The sequence below is a fragment of the Heterocephalus glaber genome, unplaced genomic scaffold, assembly GCF_053883595.1.
Source record: "Heterocephalus glaber isolate CG9 unplaced genomic scaffold, H.glaber_assembly_v1.0 deba00001698, whole genome shotgun sequence".
Lineage (NCBI taxonomy): Eukaryota > Metazoa > Chordata > Mammalia > Rodentia > Bathyergidae > Heterocephalus > Heterocephalus glaber.
This window is the reverse complement of record NW_028258419.1, coordinates 620,401-639,255: the sequence shown is the minus strand read 5'-3', so window position 1 is coordinate 639,255 and position 18,855 is coordinate 620,401. Positions and strand designations below refer to the sequence as shown.

Below are 18,855 nucleotides of genomic sequence, written 5' to 3'. Positions count from 1 at the left end.
TTATAATTTCTTCCTTTGTATGTGCTTTATATTTAACTGGGTCTTCTTTTTCTAGAAGCTTGAGGTTCACTCTGTTTTTCTGATGTGGGAATTCACTGGTATAAATTTCCTTTGCAGAACTGCTTTCAGTGTATCCCATAAGTTCTGATATGCTGTACTGGCATTATCATAGAGAGTAGAAACTAATTTCATCTTTAATTTCATCTGTGACCCACTGGTTGTTCAGGAGGATGTTATTTAATTTCCATGTGTTTATGCAGTTTTTGTGGGGCTTTTTTTTTTTTGCCATGATTCCCACTTTCATTGAACTATAGTCTGATAATATGCATAAGGTAATTTCAATTCCTCTGCATTTACTTAAGCATGTTCTGTGAGCGAGTGTATTGTCTATTTTGGAGAAAGTTCTGTGTGCAGCTGAGAAGAATGTGTATTCTGTTAGTGTGGGATGAACATTCTACAGATATCTAGTAAGTCCATTTGTTCAAAGGTTTGGTTTGGGGCTGGAGATTTAGCTCAGTGGTGCTGCACCTGCCTGGCAAGGGCAAGGTCCTGAGTTCGATTCCTGATACCAAAAAAAAAAGTTTGGTACAGCTGTTATTTGTTGATTTTTCTGTCTCATTGTGATAGTGGGGTACTGGGGTTCCCCCATTACAACTGTATTAGTGCTTATTTGATTTTATATGTCTATTAATGTTTCTTTTATATAGTTGGGTATGTTTGTATTTGGTGCATATATATTTATGATTATTAACTCTTCTGCTTGGATTGTTCCCTTAACAAGTAGGTAGTGACCTCTGTCTCTTCTGATCAGTCTTGGCTTGAAATTCACTTTGTCAACAAATAGAATAGCTATCCCTGCTTTTTTCTGCATGAAGTATTGTTTTCTATTATTTGCTGTTTGGTCTATGAATTTCTTTTGGAGTTAAATGTCTTTCTTGTATTCAGCATATTGTTGGAGTTTGTTTCTTTTCTTTTCTTTTTAGACAGGGTCTCACTAGGGAGTTCAGGCTGCCTCAACTCACTATATAGCCTAGGCTGGCCTTTAACTCAGTGATCGTTCTGCCTCAGCCTCCCAAGTGCTGGGATTACAGACATGCTCCACCATGCCTGGTTGGGTCTTTTTTCTTGATCCATTATGCCAATCTGTTTCTTTTGATTGGTGAATTGAGGCCATTTACACTGATGGTTATAACTGATCTATACTGATTTATCCTTGTCATATTATTTTCTTGTTATTGGTTCCCTTTTTTCTCCTCTGTTAAATTGCTTCCCTTGCCTTATGGGTTCATTCTACTGGGGTTCATGTAATTTTTGTCTTTATTGTCTATTTCTAAGAATATCCTTCAAAACATTTTGGAATGCAGGTTTGTTGGTCATTAATTTCTTCAGGTGTTCTTTATCAGGGAAGTGTCTTATATCTTCATCAAATCTGAAAGATAATTTTGTATGGTACATCAAACTGAGTGGGAGGTTGTTTTCTTTTAGGGCTTGACAGGCCTTTAAATGTAATATTTAAAGTGTCAACAGAAACTAAATATTTTAAGAAGATTTTTACCATTAAATTCAGTCATCCTTAGGATCCTGTTCTAATTGTTCTGACTCCTCCTCTAGATGATTCAGTCTTCAGCAGGCATCAGAATCAGCAGCAGGGCTTGTCGCAACCCACTGCTAACTGCCCACTCTAGGAACTTCTGATTTAGTAGATCTCAGTGGGGCCGGGGAATCTGTGTTTCTACCAAGCTACCAAATGCTGCTAATGGTACTTGTCTAAGGACTTGACTCTGGGAACCAATGTTCTCAATTGTCAGTTCCATGCAGGGGAAAAACTGCATCTTCAGGTAAGCTTCAGTCTGTGGTTCAAGAAATTTGCATCAAAGAACAGAGAATAAATTAGTCCTTAAATGAATGAATAAAAATGAAAGTAAGGCCCCCTGCAAGCACAGAGGAGGTGAGCCTTGCAGGTGGCAGCAGCATGCCCCAACCCCCCACCGTTGAAATGAGAAGGCAGGTAAACAAGTTTCAAAACCAGACTTCCAGATCACCTAAAACAACTCCAAAGGGAAATGAGATGGAACAATGTGATACTCAACCACCTGGACTCCCTGAACTGGCAACCAAAGAGGATCTGGAAAAAATGAAATCAGAAATAATTTCTCAGATAACAACAGAGATTGTGCCCATGGTGCAAGACATGATTAATAAATCTAGAGAAGACACAGATAAAAAAATAGAGGAGCTCAGGAACATTATGGAATCCCAACATAGGAAACAAACGGAATCTATAAAACAGATGCAAACAGATTTCCAGGAGATTAAAAACTCCACTGAAAGTTTACACAGCAGAATGAGCCAATGTGAGGACAGAATTTCAGATATAGAAGATAATATTGCAATTAGTGACCAGGAAAAGAAAAATTTCTTTAAAATTGTAAGGAACCATGAGAAATCAATTGCAGCTGCTAGATGATGCAAAGAATGACATAAGACTGATTGGAGTCAATGAAGAAACAGGAGAGAATGCAGATGACATAAAAAAACTGTTCACAGAAGTGATGGCAGAAAACTTCCCAAGCAGGGAAAAAGAACTTGACATACATATAAGTGAGGCATACAGGACTCCAAATAGCTATGATCAAAAACAATCTACACACAGGCATATAATAGTTAAGATTCCAGAAACCCATCAGAAGAACAAAGTTCTATAAACAGTTAGAGAAAATAAAACAATCACATAAAAAGAAAAGCCCATCAGAATCACAGAAGACTTCTCAACGCAAACCCTCAAGGCAAGAAGAGCTTGGAGTGACATATTCCAAGCCCTAAAAGAAAACAGCCTCCAATCCAGATTGATGTACCCTGCAAAACTATCTTTCAAAACTCATGGAGAAATAAGATACTTTCATGACAAAGAGTACCTTAGGAACTTCATGAATACCAAACCAGAACTCCAAAAAATTTTAGACAGTATCCTAAGAAAAGTCAACAAGTATCACAACCCCAGAAAGCCCAGAAGAATGAATCCACTGGGCACGACAAGAAATTAAAAGCAAAGGGGGAGAATCCAACAAATAGAAAATGTCATGACAATGATAAAACAATATGCATGAGTTATAATCTTCAATGTTAATGGTCTCAACTCACCAATCAAAAGAAATAAACTGGCAGAATGGCTCAAAAAGATCCAACAATATGCTGCACACAAGAAACACATTTAATTCAAAAAGAAACTCACAGTCTGAAAGTTAAAGGATAGAAAACAATATTCCATGTGACAGGAACCCCATCCCCCACCCAAAAAGCAGGAGTAGCTATCCTCTTTGCAGATCAAGTGAATTTCAAATGAAAATTTGAAACACTCTGGTCCCAAGAATTTCAGATAAGCGATAGTCAACTTGTATGTACAAATCTATTGTGAACAAGTGTTTTCATTCCTCTCAAGTAAAAACTTAAGAACAGGACTGTTGGTTCTTAACAGTAATACAAGAAATTTCTATATTGTTTTCCAAAATGGTTTTGTCGTTTTACATTCACATTAGCAGTATTTGACAGTTCTAATTGGTTCACACCTAAGCTTACATTTGTTCTTTTAAAACTTTGAACTTCATCTCCCTAATGAGTATATAATTCAGTCTTATTATTGTACTGATTAGTATTTTTCTGATTCTAGTGTTGCACACCTTTCCTTGTGCTGTACTGGCTATTTATTATCTTCTTGTGTCTACTTTTTAATTGGGTTGTCTATTAATGTGCTGTAAGAGTTCTTCATATATTCTGGTCATAGGTTATATGCATTGTAAATATGGTCTGTTTAAGGACTACTTTTCATTTTGTTAACGATGTCATTTAAAGGTCTAAATTTTGATGGAACCTCATTTATCAATTATTTTCTTTTATACATTATGTTTTTTATATCCTAGGAAATTCTTGCCTATGCTAAATTCATGAACATTTTCCCTTATAATTTTTCTTAAACTTTTATAGTTTTAGTCTTTCATATTTAGATTTATAGAACCTTTCAAGTTATTTTCATGTATGGAAATAAAGGGTTAAGGTTAATTTTTTATATATGGATACCAGGTGTTCTAGTACCATTTACTGAAAACACTATCTTTTCCTCTGGTCTTGAATTGAATTTATGTTCTATAAAATGTTAATGTTAAATAATCTTTCAAAACTCAGTGGACCATATATGTGTGGTTCTATTTCTAGATTCTCTGTTTTATTCCAATGATCTATATATCTTTCCTTATGCCAGCACTGCCTTGATTACTGTAGATTTAGAGGAATTCTTAAAATTAGGTAATAAATTTCTTCCAACACTTTTTTTTTCTTTTTTTACTTTTCTAGGTCCTTTGTACTCCTACATAACTTTTAAATTTCAATATCCAATTCTTCATTTATAGCAAGTATACATAGACCTGAATTTTTATATATACCATGTGTTTTCTAATCCTTCTAAATTCAAATACAAGTTCTAGCGGCTCCTAGAGATTTCTTAGTATTTTCTCTATAGATGATAATTACATCTACACATAAAGATTTTACTTCTACCTTGCCAATCCTATGCTAATTGTGTCATTTTATTGCCAGACTATTTTGGTTTGGGCCTATCTTTCAAAGTTTAATGGACAGATGAAGAGTAAGCATATCTGCCCTTGTTCCCCACCTTAGGGAGAAAGCATTGTATCTTCTCCATTCATATAAGGTGTTTTTGCTAGAAGTATGGATTACATGTCTTTGATCTGTTGAGGCAGTTCTGTTCTACTTCTAGTCTCCTGATAGCTTTTACCATGAACAGCTGTACAATTTAGTCCAATACTTTTTCTCCAACTACTGACAGGACCATATGACTTTTTCCTTTCCTCTGTTAAAATGATGACTTTTGGGGATGGATCTTCCAATGCTGAATGGACACTGCCATCCCTATAATAAAACCACTTTCTACATACTGCCAGATGTGACTTCTTTTCTTTCTTTTTTTTTTTTTGGTACCGGGGATCGAACTTGGGTCCTTGCTTGCAAGGCAGGCGCCAGAACCACTGAGCTAAATCCCTGGCCCCAGCTCTGACTTCTAATAGTTTGTTTTGTTAAACAAATTTCTATCTATGTTCATACTTTTTTCTTCTATTATCTTTATCCAATATTAGGCTTAGCACAATGTTGATTTCCTAAAATGAAGGGAGAAGTGTTCCTTCTTTTTTCTGCATTAAATGTTTGATATAACTTATCAGTTAAAATGTATATGAGCCTGCTGTTGTCATATAGGTAGGTTTTCAAGCTAGGAATATACTTTCTTTAATAGGTGCTATTCAAATTTTATATTTCCTCCAGTATTAGTTTCATTAATTTGTCTTCCAAGGTACTTCTTAGAAGTTGTCAAATTTATTTCAAAAAAGACTTTTATAATATACTTTCTATATCCTTTTAAATTCTGTAAAATCTGTGGTAATGTCTTTTAGATCTTGATATTGTAATTTTAAAAATGTATAATTGATATTGTGTAATAGGAAGAAAAGGTCTAGAGGAGTAGGGCAAGTGGGAGGGGTAGGGGAAAGGAAAGAAGGGAAAATAAAAAATTTGAGAAAAGAAAAAAAAAGGAAACAAAGTCTTTGGAAATAGGGAAGGGTGAAGGGGGTGAAGGGATGTCAGGGGAAGGCGAAAAAATAAGAACCAAGATACATCATGCAAAGGTACAAGATCCTAATGATGAATGTAACTGTATTTTATACATAAAATGTACCAATAAACTTAATGGAATAAAAAAAAGTTTAAGTGCTGAACTTCTCAAGCATAAAACCATGTGCAAAATTACCACAGAGTATCGCTGTAACACAAACACACCATAGTGATCTCAGCTTTAAAACCACCAAAAGTGGAAAAAAGAAATCAATCCACATGAAGACTTCAATGTGCAAAGCTTGAGATCAGTGGGAAAACTAGATGTGAAAGACGAAAATAAGAGCGAGCAACAATGGTATTACTGATAACCCATCTCAAGCATTAGCTGCCTGTAATGTGGACATGCTTTATATCAGGCATTCATTTAGGCAGTTTTCTTTAAAGTAAATGCAAGTTTTCTCTCCACTTTTACTTGTGGAAGTATAAACACCACCACGATTGCGCGTGTCTCTTTACCATCTTGTACAAGGAGACATGTTACGTGCACACTGGTGCATGTGTAAGTTGCACTACTGGGAGAGTAGCTGCTAATGTTGGCAGTTTTTGAAGTCCAATTTTTGTATTTATCTTAAAAACTAGAGATGAATAAAATGACACTCAAACTTAGTGAGGCAGCTTTACCTTCACTAATATCTTGACTGTAACTACCGTCTGGCTCGATGTCAGAGGGGATCATTATATGCCACGTGGTCATGCGTGCTTCGGCTTCCAGTCCAAACCCTTCCACATTGCTGAAAAATTCAAGTCAAGTTAAACTATCCAAAGCAAACAACTGTAGCTAAAAACTATAACAAAACAGAACCATTCTGCAGACGCATGTAAAGGCTCCCCAGAGTTCGATTTTTGGCAGATGCATAAAAGAGAACACTAATTTATCAAGAAGATACCGTTTTTAAGGGCTATCTCCCAAGTTCACTTAGCTAAATACAATTAAACTAATCTACAGTATCACAGTGATCATCTTTGTGTTTAAGATGCTTTTGGATTACTGTTAACATTGTTACCTAGAAATTACACAAAGTTGATTTAACTAGGGCATTTCAATATGCCTAGGTCCTCTCCAGACTGCTTAGTAGCAGTGACAGAGTTGCAGCTTCCCACATGTACCCCCTCCTTCTGTCCTCTGGGCAATCTCCCTGACAGCTCTTTCTTCAGCACTTGTCCCCACCTGCAACTCCATCTAACAGGCCCCTGTCATGTGCTACCACAGCACCCAAGGGGTGATGGGCCCTAGGTGTCTGTTTTCCTCCTCAGAGAGGGCTGCCACAAGGTCTATGTTACATTTATCCCAGTCCCTAACTCAGGGACTGGACCCCAACATGCACTACAGAACTATGTCAAAGCAATCCAAAGAAAATACGAATTTCACCCCTTTAACCCATAACATTACACTGAGCTTTTCTTTTTACATTTCTTAGCTCTAACAGTGTGTACTTTATTTGCTTTGAAAGCATACTTCCTTTTTTAAATTATATGGGACATATGATTATGGAAAAATTTAAAATGAGAAAAAGTAAATTAAAGGAAAAAAATACTTTTTTTCCATTACAAATAAATGTAATACTTGTCCTTTTCCATTTGCATAAAGTATTAAGAAGAGGAGAAAAAAGGGAAAGTGGAATGTTATTACCAAAAAAGTTAAAGAATTCTGGTGGAATAATATGAAAGAGGAACTTAACATGGCAAACTGAGCCTCAACAATTACCTTCCAGCATGTAGATTAATCAAGCAGTGAGCAAGACAGCTGATGAATTCCTGGTCATGATTCCCAGGTCCCAAGATCAAGTTCCGGTTGACAGTCAGGACCCTGAGTGAATCCAGGAGTGCTACTTGCTGAGGGACAGTCTTGTGAGCTCGCGAGAACTGGTACAAGATGGTCCTGTTGAGGCAGTGATAAACTGCGTCCAGCGACAGCCCTTGTGATCTTCTCTTTGACTAAAGACATTGAAAGACACATTTTTAGCAAAACAGACAAAAAGGAAAGGCTTGTATATCATTCAGATATGAACTCTGATTAGCTGTTATGTACCACATGCCATGCTAAGTACTGGGGGTGTTAAGTTAAATACCACTGAGTTCTTGCTATTATAGAGTTCACAATGTTTTATTTTGATGTTCTAGTTGTATCTCCTTGTTAAGAAGCTCTCTCTGAGTTAGCTGTAAATACGTCTCTGAGAAGAGCCTGGGGGACAGGAGGGAACTTCTGCACCTGTGCACAGCGTACAGGCACAATCCACCAACCACAAGTGCTTACATACTATTCAAGGAAAATGATGTTTATGGGTACAAATCAGAACAATTACTGGAATTATTGGCCAGTGTTTCCTTCTCTATAGGATGCAGTGGGCACGATTAATTACCGGCGCCAAGCCAGGCCAACACCTTCAGCCAAACATGCACAAGAAACAAAGCACATCTTCAAAGGCACATGGGTCACATGGACATGGTACAGCCTCAATGACGAGAGAGCATCTCTTCAATGCCTACTCGCCATGCTTGGTAGCCTTTGCATACTGACTGCATGAATGTAAGGTGTTTAAGCTGGTAGGCAAAGGAGAACAGCAGTGGGGAGGGCAGAAGAGACAGACAGCCTGGAAGAGAGAGGCAACTTCACCAGGGACACACTGCACCAGGCTACTGGTAAGAGGAAGGGTTATAAGAATACTTTCATTCACTTTTGATAAGCTTAGCTTTATATTAATGTTAACATTCATTATCCCATTAGTTACAATTATTTCCAATAATGTTGACATCATAGGCAAAATTTTTCAGAAGGAAAACATGTACTCTACAACTAATAGAGACAATGGATTACCTGTGCAATTAGTTGAATTATAAAATCTATAAGAAGTTTAGATTCTTTGTTGAACATGCCTTGCCAAAGCTTGTCCACCACACGTTGTGTGAAATAAAACACATTGTTCACCAATACCTGGTAGCTTCCTCCGCTGGTAATAGGCAGAGATGCATCTTCCCCTAAATTCCAGGAGGAAAAGAAGTCTAAGAAAATTGACAACTACTAGCACGAGACCAGATTCTCAAAGACATCAGGCTAAAGAAAAGTGATTGTCTCTATAGCACTGAGGAAATATGACCACAATCAAGCACTTATGTACTATTTTAGGAAAATGATGTGTATGGCCACAAATCAGAATAATTACCGCAAGAAACAGTTTTACCCAGATAAAAATGTGATGGATCAAGATATCCATGAGGTCTCGAATGCCTAAAGACCATCTGTGACAAGCAAAGAGTGCTTCAACTCAGCTGCCAGTGGTGGGCCAACTCCATGGAGGAGAAAAACTAAGTCAGTTTACACAGAGTAGATGATAACCCATCAAATGTAACTCTCTATTTTGGGGTATATCTTTAATAGCAACGAATTAAGACAGGCAGAAGAGAGCTTTAGGAAAATTGTGACAATCAGGGGATCTGTGGCCCCCCTGTGATCTGTCTCTAAGGCCACCCTAGTGTTCTTTCTTTAAATGTGGCTAAACACATGCTGCTTCAAGATAATCCCCACCCCTGTCTTCTCCACAGAATACTCCCTCTGAGCCCCCCTCCTCCGCAGAAATCCTGCAGATTCCACAGAACATGTTTATTATTATTTTGTCTTGTTACGTTATGCGAAACTCTTTTATCTTTATGTGGTATGGATGATCTCAACTAATGATGAACAGGTACAAAAGTATGACTTGACACTTGGTTTTGGGGGTACACAGTTACATGTTAAGAAAATGAAATGTCAAAGATTCCCTGGCAAATTTACTTTGGAAGAAAATTTTAATTCAATAGTATAGAGGTTCTATGATTCATATTATCACTGGGAATGTAGAGCAGTACATAAACTAAACCATTACTTTTCTTTCTCTTAAGAATTCTAATTTTGCTTATCGTAAACAATGGGTCTATTGTAATTGTATCAAGTTCTGCATTTTTATTGTAACTGGATACCAACATATTACAGAAACATATTCTGATGTCTTTCGACCTTATTTCTGGACCAGCCCTTTATACTATAAAAATGAAACAGAATTACCCAATAACACATCAGCTGCAAGTAGGTGGTCCATCACACCATCCAAAATGTAAGTCTGAAATTCTTTTTGTTGAGTTCTTGTAGATCTTTCAGGGGAAGCCTAAATCAATAAAAATTAAAATTAGAGACAGAATTAACTACACAGAGGTAGGGGCTTAACGATATTTATACTATGAAATGTATCAAAAAGATGAAAAAACTCCTAATGGCAAATTTTTAAAAATCTGACACAAAAGATGGCATATATGGTTATAATCCTTCTTTTATCTTTCTGGCCATAGAACTTAAAAAAAAATTAAAGTAGAATTGAAACATCTACTTTGAATCCACTCTTTCAAAAACACTATTCTAAACTTTGTAAGCATTTAATAAATATTTGATAATCTATACTTCACTTCCACAAGAGATCTGGCAGTTTATAATAAAACACAGATAAAATCAGAAGGACATTTAAATATATACAAAGCTCAAGAATATGGTAATCAAGCCGGGGATTTAGCTCAGTGGTTTCGCTGCTTGCTTCACAAGCACAAGGACCCAAGTTCGATCCCCGGTACCAAAAAAGAAAAAAAAAATAGGGTAATCGAGAGATGTCAAAGGGATGGCAAGTATTCATGACACAATTCACTGAGCACATAATTCAGCTTCAAGCTTCACAGGTATCAAAGCAGAAACCAAATGTGGTTTATAAAGCTTTGGATGACCTACAAAAGAAGCACATCAGATTACCAGCAAGGATTTCCTTTGCCTAAGAGGAATGCTCTCAGAAGACAGCCAGCAGCCCTAGAGGTGCTATCTTTGGTAACAGCTTTATAAGGAACAAGATGGCTTTAAAAATTATCTTGCATAAAAGCTTAGGGCATGAAGTTAAGTGATATCCTCTGAGAGCTTCTCTCAGTTCTGTGGGAAGACAACTAACTGTCTAAAGTTCAAGTATCAAACCTGGTGAGGGACAGTGCCCAGGGAGCACAGGGATGGCAGGGACAGATCCTTTCATCATCCTCAAATGACAGCAGTTTTAGCACGGCTTCTGACAGAAGCTGGATATGGAACAAGTCAACAAATGGTCATAATGTTCTTGTTTTAAAAGAGATCTTGCCGGGTGCGGAGGCACATGCACATAGTCCCGGGCACTCAGAAGGCTGAGGCAGGAGGACTACATGTTCAAAGCCTGCCTAGGCAACTGAGTGCGACTCTGTCTCAAAATAAAAAGGGCCAGAGGTGTAGTTCAGTAGCAGAGTGCTTGCCTAGTGTGTATGAGGTCCCGCGTTCAAACCCCAGAACTGGGGTGGGGGAGAGGGAGGCGGGCAGAGAGATAGAGACTGTTTTAGATTTTAAAAGATTATTTATTAAGTACTTTTAAGTTTGAAAAATGCTATCGGTAGATATATCCACTCACTGCATACCTTTCCTAAATGTGTATTTTATGTTTAGCTTCAGTTATGCTTTCTTGCACACATCCTTTCTGAACGTGGTCCTGTCGTTCTCTGATTACCATTTCAGTTTTCATAGAATGCTACTCATTTTTCCCTGCACACTTCAATACTGAGCATTTCTCTTAGAGCTTTTCACAGACTCCGAAGAGGACAAGCTCACCTGGGCATGATTTTGAACTCTCCCACATGGATTGTTTTCCTGCCAATATTGAATATTGTGATCCTGGCTAAAATGCTTAGCATGCCTGGGTCCTAAACTACATTAGTGACTTCCTTTAATTGATTAAACGACTTTTTCACATGAGTAAAATCACACCTGTGGTTTTAATGTTCACATGAACAAGTAACCACATCAGCCACTAGGGGGAGCACAGGGCACTCCGACTGGGATGTCCCTGTGGAGAGCAGCGGGCTCCTGAGAAGCAGCTATCTCTGCAGTCTCCTCCACTCCTCAGGGACCAGTGCCCCTGTTCATAGCCACTGCCACTGGAATCTACAGGAAAGCGTTTATGTACTGGATTCCCTCTCTTGGACCGTTTGTTTTCTCTGGAGACTGTTCCAGATGAACATTGTTAAATGGTTTTCACAAATGGCTAATTTCTAGACCAGCAGTGAGGCGCTTCAGGGGTAGAGCCGCTATCATTTCCTTGACACATCACTGGCTGAGGTCACTTCCCAGGAGGATGGGGACGTGACCCAGAAGCTGGCTGCTTGGACATTCACCAGGTGCACACTGGGCCTTGCAGCATGCAGTGCTTCCTGCCTGCAGCTGCACAGGTGGTAGCAGCAAAACGCCTGGCAATGATGAGGGAGGGGTTGAGGAAGTGAGCCCGAGGTGAGGGGTCAAGGCTGCTGGGAGTAATCCATGTCCCGTGAAGGGCCTGGCACATGACCGCCCATGAGCAGAATCCAGTCTGTGCCCAGCTCTGTGTATCACATTTCATGCACAGCCCTAATCTGTCCTTTGGCATGGGCTATGGCTGCTCTCATACTATACAGGTGTGGATCAAGAGGTATGACCCAAACTACAAGGCCCAAAGTCTAAAATAGTTATTTAATCCTTTCCAGAAAAGTCTTCCAATTCTTAGAGAAAGGATGGTAAAATGACTGAATTAGGGAAGTGTGTAAGAGAAAGGGAAGAACACATTGATACAGTCTAAAGCACATGGGAGAATTGAAATGCTCCATAGCCCATGCTATATTCTGTCCTTACAGAACTCAGAACTAGAAATCTGGTGTTTGATCCAGAGCTTGCTTATTAATGGTCTCATTACAAAAGCAATGCAGACAAAATGGAAATGTGTTTGTCTTTACCTCCAACAAAAGATCGATCAATGGCGTCTGCTTGCTGGCGGGGGTGAGACAGAGGTTGTCTATTATTAAGACCCGCATGAAGTCAAAAACAAACTTTTTAGCGGGGTGGTTGGTCAGATAGGTCTTGGTGCCCACATTGCAGTACTCCGACTGGCTCCTGTTCATCCCCGTGTCTGCGGCAAAGGCTTTAAACTCTTCCGCAGGAGATCCAACTTCATCATCAAGATCAGTCACCTATCAAGATCAAGGGGAATCACATGAGACTCACTGTGACACTTTCACTGTGTGTTTCCAAAAAATAAAACAGCAGCACAGCAACTTCCTTCATGATTTACTTCCTACCAAGCCATTTGGCACATTATTTCACTCTGCTGTGCTTGAGTGTGGGCTTCCACGGTGGTACACAGCACCATATGTCAGTTACATACATACATACATACATACATACAGCCCCTCTGACTGACCACAAACCATGTACCTGCTTTTTGTGGAATTACAGATATCTTGTGGATAACAGCCCTTAAATGAAATAATAGCACAAGGATGACTACTTTTTCATATGTGAAATGTACCCTCTGAAAAGTCAGTCACATCTTAGATAAAAACTTGGCATAATGCTAATACCTAAGGCCTGATACATTTTCTTTGTGGGAGAAAAAAGGCCAAGTGAACACACAAAGCAACGAAACTATTGCCAATTTTGAGTGAGAGAGAAAAACAGTCTAGAAGACAAATTATAAGATGTTGATGAGATATTTAAATATCATGGAGTCACATTTTTACCAAAAATAAGGGTTCTAAAATTATCAACAAATGAGAGTGCTAAGGTCATGTGTTTTAGTATACCTGCCTATCTCCTAAAACTCCCTACAGTTTTAGAATGACAATTTTACCTTTATACATGGAGAAAAGTAAGAAAAAGGTAATTTATTCCAGGCCTTCCAGAACATGACAGAAGAGGAAACATCATGAAATTCTGAAGTACTATGCAGAAATAACTATGTTGGGGGCCTGTTTCGAAGAACAAAAGAAGTATCTATACTTTATGTGATTATATTCTAATAATTCTTTTTTTTTGGTACTGGGGATCGAACTCAGGACCTTGTGCTTGCGAGGCAGGTGGCAGAACCACTAAGCTAAATCCCCGGCCCTATATTCTAATAATTCTTTATTAAATTAGTACAAAATAAGAAAAACGTTAAGCAAAATAAGAAAAGCTGGGCAGAAGAACTAAGAGGTACTATCTCTTACTTTAGGAGTTGGAATAGTTTGAAACTTTGTTTCTGTAAGTTTTCTTGTATCTTCTGTATCTTCTTTCACCACATAAATGCACTGTTCAACAATTATAAAGTGCAATTTTTTAGTGCTTTTGTGAGTATGATTGAAAAATTGATTGCCATGGTATATTATTTGTACCAAGAAATAACTTGACCCAAGACACCTTTTATATTTACATGGGGTTTTTTGGTTTGTTTTTTTCTATCTTAAAGGTATTTCTGCCATAATTATAAACAAAATCGGCCCATGTTAAAATATATTCTTGGATACTCTACTCAAGTATCTTCTGTGCTCTGAAATTTTGAAAGTTAATTCAAAATGGCCATGCTTTAAAATATTCAACTCAATACCAGCTTTTTAAATTTCACTAAAGATTTTGGTGAGGAATAACAGTACATACAATGAAAGCCCTGGTGAAATTTTTTTTTGGTACTGGGGATCAAACTTGGGACCTTGCACTTGCGAGGCAGGCAGTGGAACCACTGAGCTAAATCCCCAGCCCAGCACTGGCGAAATTTTGAAGGTTTCTTTCTATAAAATATAAAACACTCAATATCTAAATCTAAATGAGGCATAAGATATTAACATTAATGTTGACTTTTTGTGTTTTATATTTGTTATAATGTTCACAATGCAGTTACAACATTTAATATTTGTTAACATGTTTTTTAAAAAGTAAAACTTCAATTACTAGGAAAAAAATAGTCAACTCTGTATTTCATTTGTAAACATTAAATTCAGCAAATGCCTACTTTTTGAAATAAAAAGGAAAAAATTGGTCTAACTAGAGTTCTGTTGGCTGAGAATAGCATTTATAACTATCATCATTTATAACTTTTTTATACCATTTATAACTATCATCACGTCAAGTAAGACACAAATCAACCACAAGTTGGAGAGGGGAATGACTAACAAGGAACTCACAAGAATACAGGAAAACAAGGAGAAGGGTTCTCTGTTCTTTTAGGTGAAAACAGGAGGAAGTTGCAGGGTGCTTAGGAACACAAGGCAATCACATAAAAGGTGGTCTATGAAGTTATTAAACTAACTTGGTCAGAAACTTAAAAGATTGGCAAAAAAGTATCTGCTAACCATTGCACAGACTAGCTCCAGTTTTGCCACTTTCCTCCCCTTTCCTACCATCTCTGAGTAAGGGCGGATGTTGAAGGGGAAGACGGTCGCGGCCAAGGCGCACAGGAAATCTGGGCTCATCCACATGGAGGCGAGGTCAGGCACGTTGTGGTACAGATAGCGGAAGAACTGCATCAGGGTCACTGGGTATTCTCGCAGCCAAGACCCCTCTTCTTCTGACTGCCACGGCTGGCACACAGACGAGAGCAGAAAGACATTACAGAACTGGACACCTTAAAAATTACTTTAAAACACCCACTGCTCACTGCTCGTCCAGAACTGGATGTGTCAGTGGTCCAGGACTCTATAAACCACAAACGTAAGCAAAGACATGTGCAAATGCATGTAAACAAGCAAAGCCCTGGAAACTGGGAGGATGTCTGTGTGTGCACTGGAGAACTCCACTAACGATGTCAAGGGCTTTGACTATTTGTCACTGTCAACAGGAAGAGTGCAGAGCCTAGCTCTGGCTGTGTTACTACCAATGCCACCCCATGTGCATCATGCCAAAGAGCCAGGAGTGAAGGAAAAGATGGGAATCACTTTGTCCTCCTGAGCCTTTCACTATCACACATACAGTAGTAGGCATAGTACTCTTAAGTATTGGATCACAACAAAAATGATGATAAGAAATTGCCCAGTGTAGTGGTGCACTCCTGTAATGCCAGTCCTCAGGAAGCTAAGGTAGAGGGTCGCTGTGAATTTGAGGCCAGCCTGGGCTACAAAGTGAGACCCTGTCTCAAAACAAAAACAAAAGAGTTCCGCTGCCTGCCTCGCAAGCACAAGGTCCTGAGTTCGATCCCCGGTACCAAAACAAAAGTAATCTGTGTGTGTGTGTGTGTGTGTGTGCGCGCGCGCGCACGTGTGTGTGTATAGATAGATCTCTCTCTCTCTCTCTGTCTCTGTCTCTCTCTCTCTATATATGTATATATATGAATAATGTGTATTTTCTGATACCTGTCCAGAAATTGGCTTTTTCATTAACTTAGAATGGTTTGTATTTATCAACAGGCACTAAAATAAGAATCCCCAAGCATTCTACATTAATCCATTTAAGGAGAACATTTTGTTCTTAGATGGCCTAACAACAGTTTTGTGTAAATTAGATTTGTCAGGGTCATATAATTTAAGAAATCTTAAGTCACTGTCCTGTGCAACAGATAGGAATATACATACATTCTGTTCAATTGTTCATTTCCAATTTAGAAATAATCAGAAAAAAAGCAGAAAATAAAAACTTGTACTGTTGACATTTTTAATCTCTAAAGGAGAGTAACTTTTAGAGTTCAAGCAGTATATTACTGTCATAACATAAAATAAATCTTTGTTATGCACATGCATTCATCATAATCTTTATCTCATCACATTAGTAATATCAGTACAATGAAGCACTCACTACATGCCAGGCTCTCTTTCAAGTACTTTATTTGTATTCTACTTCATGAAATCCTCTGTTACCACCAGCCCTTTAAGCTGTGGAAACTGAGGCACACAGCGACTAGCATGTGTGAAGTACCAGAGGTGGGACCCGGGTTCCAGAGTCTGTATCCTAACAACCACATGCTACGTTCTTCCATCGCAGATGGTAAAGCAGAGTGGAGGAAACAGAGACCTTGCAGCAAATAAAGAGCAATGGTAAACCATCAGCAGATTCCTCTACTCAAATCAACAAGCAAGCAAAGTCACAGGCAGGCTGACACTAAGCGGACACCTCTGCTTACCGAATTCAGCATGCTACGGAGCATGCCCAGCAACAAAAAAGCAGCCTCTGTGCACACATTGTGGATGGAAGAGACCACGGTTCCGCTGGAGGCGGGGACACCAAAGATAAACGTCCAGATGGAATCCAAATCAAACTGCGGAGGCCAAAGGGATCAGAGATGAGTCACTAGTAGTTTTTTTCAGGAGAGTTTCTAATAAGTTCCAATATTCTAAAATTTATTTGATTCTTTTCTTTTAAAGTAAGCAAAGAAGAAATAGAGACCTAGCAACTCTCCACCCTCCATTTCAAAACCCCTTTTTATAGTTATATTAGGTATTATCTTGTGACCTGTCTTAGGTATGCTGCTTTCTATCTTTTTTCTAAAGAAGCAAAAATAAAATACAAGCTAATTAGCCAAGATGAAGTTACAGAAGTGAGGATTTGAAGGAAGATCTTTCTAAAGGCACAACGACACCACCTTCCCCACTCAGCAAATGTTATAATTCAAATCTAGATTCTTTACAGGTGAGACTTGACAAAACAGAAATCAATTTGAAGAGCTGTGTTCATACCAGTTTTATGTAATATTTTATTACTATGGTGGCATATGTGTTTCAAAACCAGTTAAGCAAGCAGACACAGGACTCTGAGTCTTGATTTCCTAAAAGGCTTCATTCAGCCTAAGTGACCTCATTTAGAAAGTCTGTCAACTACCAAAATTAATCTGAATATTATTTGGCATTATACAGAAGTAAAGTTGAGTTGAAAAGCTGAATTCCTAAAGCTCTGTAGTGTAATAAATACAAGATTTACACAGACAGCCACAAAAGTTTTCACCTGGAAGTCAAATAAAATCATTGTTTTCCTAATGTCAATGTTATCTATTATTAAGAAATTAAAAATATTTTTTCTAATTAGAACCTGCACTAAATTTCTCTGGAAATTAAATCATATTTCTAGTTAAAAATTGTGTAACTCCAAAGAATTCTTTTTATGACCATTAATACCATTCCACCTTCTATGCATTTGTAATCAGAGAGTAACCACAAAGCAAAAGAGGCCGAGAAGTGGCAAAGCCCTTCTTGTTGGGAAAGCTTTCTACAGAATTTTCACACTGTTTCCATCCCAAATCAAATCTTAAATGTGAGGAAAGTGGTGGAATCAGTAACTGGTTTCACGTGATTAACCCGGACCCAAGGTGATCGTTCCACAAGTCACACGCACACCTTACTAGGTAATTCCTACCTGGCCACCCTGCTTACATCGGCTGCTGGCGACAGGCACACTGACCTGCGGGTTCTCAGGCAGCTCACTAACTGGCTGCTGCAGAAACAAGGCCATGAGGAGGAAATAGAGGGCAGGGACATTAGTGTGTTTAGGAAGGAAGGACTGGAGAACTGGAAACCCAGGGAAGTGGCAGGCGTCCCGGTTAATCTCCCTGACTGTCGATCTCCCTCCAGCACCACTCCTGCCCACGTTGAACCCTAAGAGAAGAGGAAATATAATAATTAAGTTAACCACACTGCCCAACAAAGAAATACTGACTCCGCACATGTGACATTTCTATCCCAAACATGCAAGTAAGCAGGGGCAATCAGCTCTCCAATTATCCAATGCATCTTCCGTCAGAAGTCTTCCTTTACCAGCTGTCTGACTTCAGCAAGCCCACCAGGATAAAGGTTTTGAAATACAGCTGTGACAATCAGATACAAGTGTATGAGAATACTTCCTAAGGGGACAGAAATTCTACTCATTAAAAGAATAGCTTCAGCCGGGCCTGGTGGTGCACACCTGTAATCCCAAGGATCCCAAGTTCAAGGCTGGGAGTATAAAAGGGCTGGGAGTATACTCACTAATAGAGTATTCCCAGGTTCAATCCCCAGTATTCCTCACCCCTCTACAAAAGAATAACTTCAGAAGTGCTCTCTTCTTCCTGCTTCTACTCCCCTAAAAAGAAAGTGTAACTCAAAATACAGCCAAATTGAGGATGTTACACAAATGTAATTTAGAAATATACTTGGTACAGTAGTTAATGTATTTCATTGGTCTTGAAAACCATGATAAACCAGTTAATCTTAAATTATGGACTTAGAGAAAGACTAACTGAATAAACAAAATGAGCTGCCCTACAACATGCAGGGGCAGCTGGCCAGCAAGCCCTCGCCCCCTGTAGTGCAGCTATCCACGCTGCTGCAGAAACCCAGCGTTTTTGGGAGATGGGCAGCGCCCTTCCTGCAGTGCACAGCATTGGTGTCTCCACCAACCCTTCCTCTGTT

At 38.6% G+C, this 18,855-nt stretch overlaps 1 protein-coding gene across 14 annotated transcripts in view; it reads right to left on the bottom strand.

The window, feature by feature from the left end:
• Wdfy3 (WD repeat and FYVE domain containing 3) overlaps positions 1–18,855 on the bottom strand; it is a 304,615-nt gene that overhangs the window by 78,491 nt on the left and 207,269 nt on the right. For 8 of the 14 annotated variants that reach the window (XM_087199311.1, XM_087199312.1, XM_087199309.1 and 5 more), the window contains 8 exons: positions 17,825–18,063; positions 16,599–16,733; positions 14,839–15,066; positions 12,469–12,702; positions 9,719–9,818; positions 8,495–8,655; positions 7,385–7,614; positions 6,301–6,410 (listed from right to left, as the gene is read on the bottom strand). In XM_087199311.1, coding sequence (XP_087055437.1) covers positions 6,301–6,410; positions 7,385–7,614; positions 8,495–8,655; positions 9,719–9,818; positions 12,469–12,702; positions 14,839–15,066; positions 16,599–16,733; positions 17,825–18,063 — 1,437 coding nt within the window. The remainder of the gene's footprint in view (positions 1–6,300; positions 6,411–7,384; positions 7,615–8,494; positions 8,656–9,718; positions 9,819–12,468; positions 12,703–14,838; positions 15,067–16,598; positions 16,734–17,824; positions 18,064–18,855) is intronic. The other 6 variants (XM_087199315.1, XM_087199319.1, XM_087199321.1 and 3 more) reach the window with 4 other exon arrangements.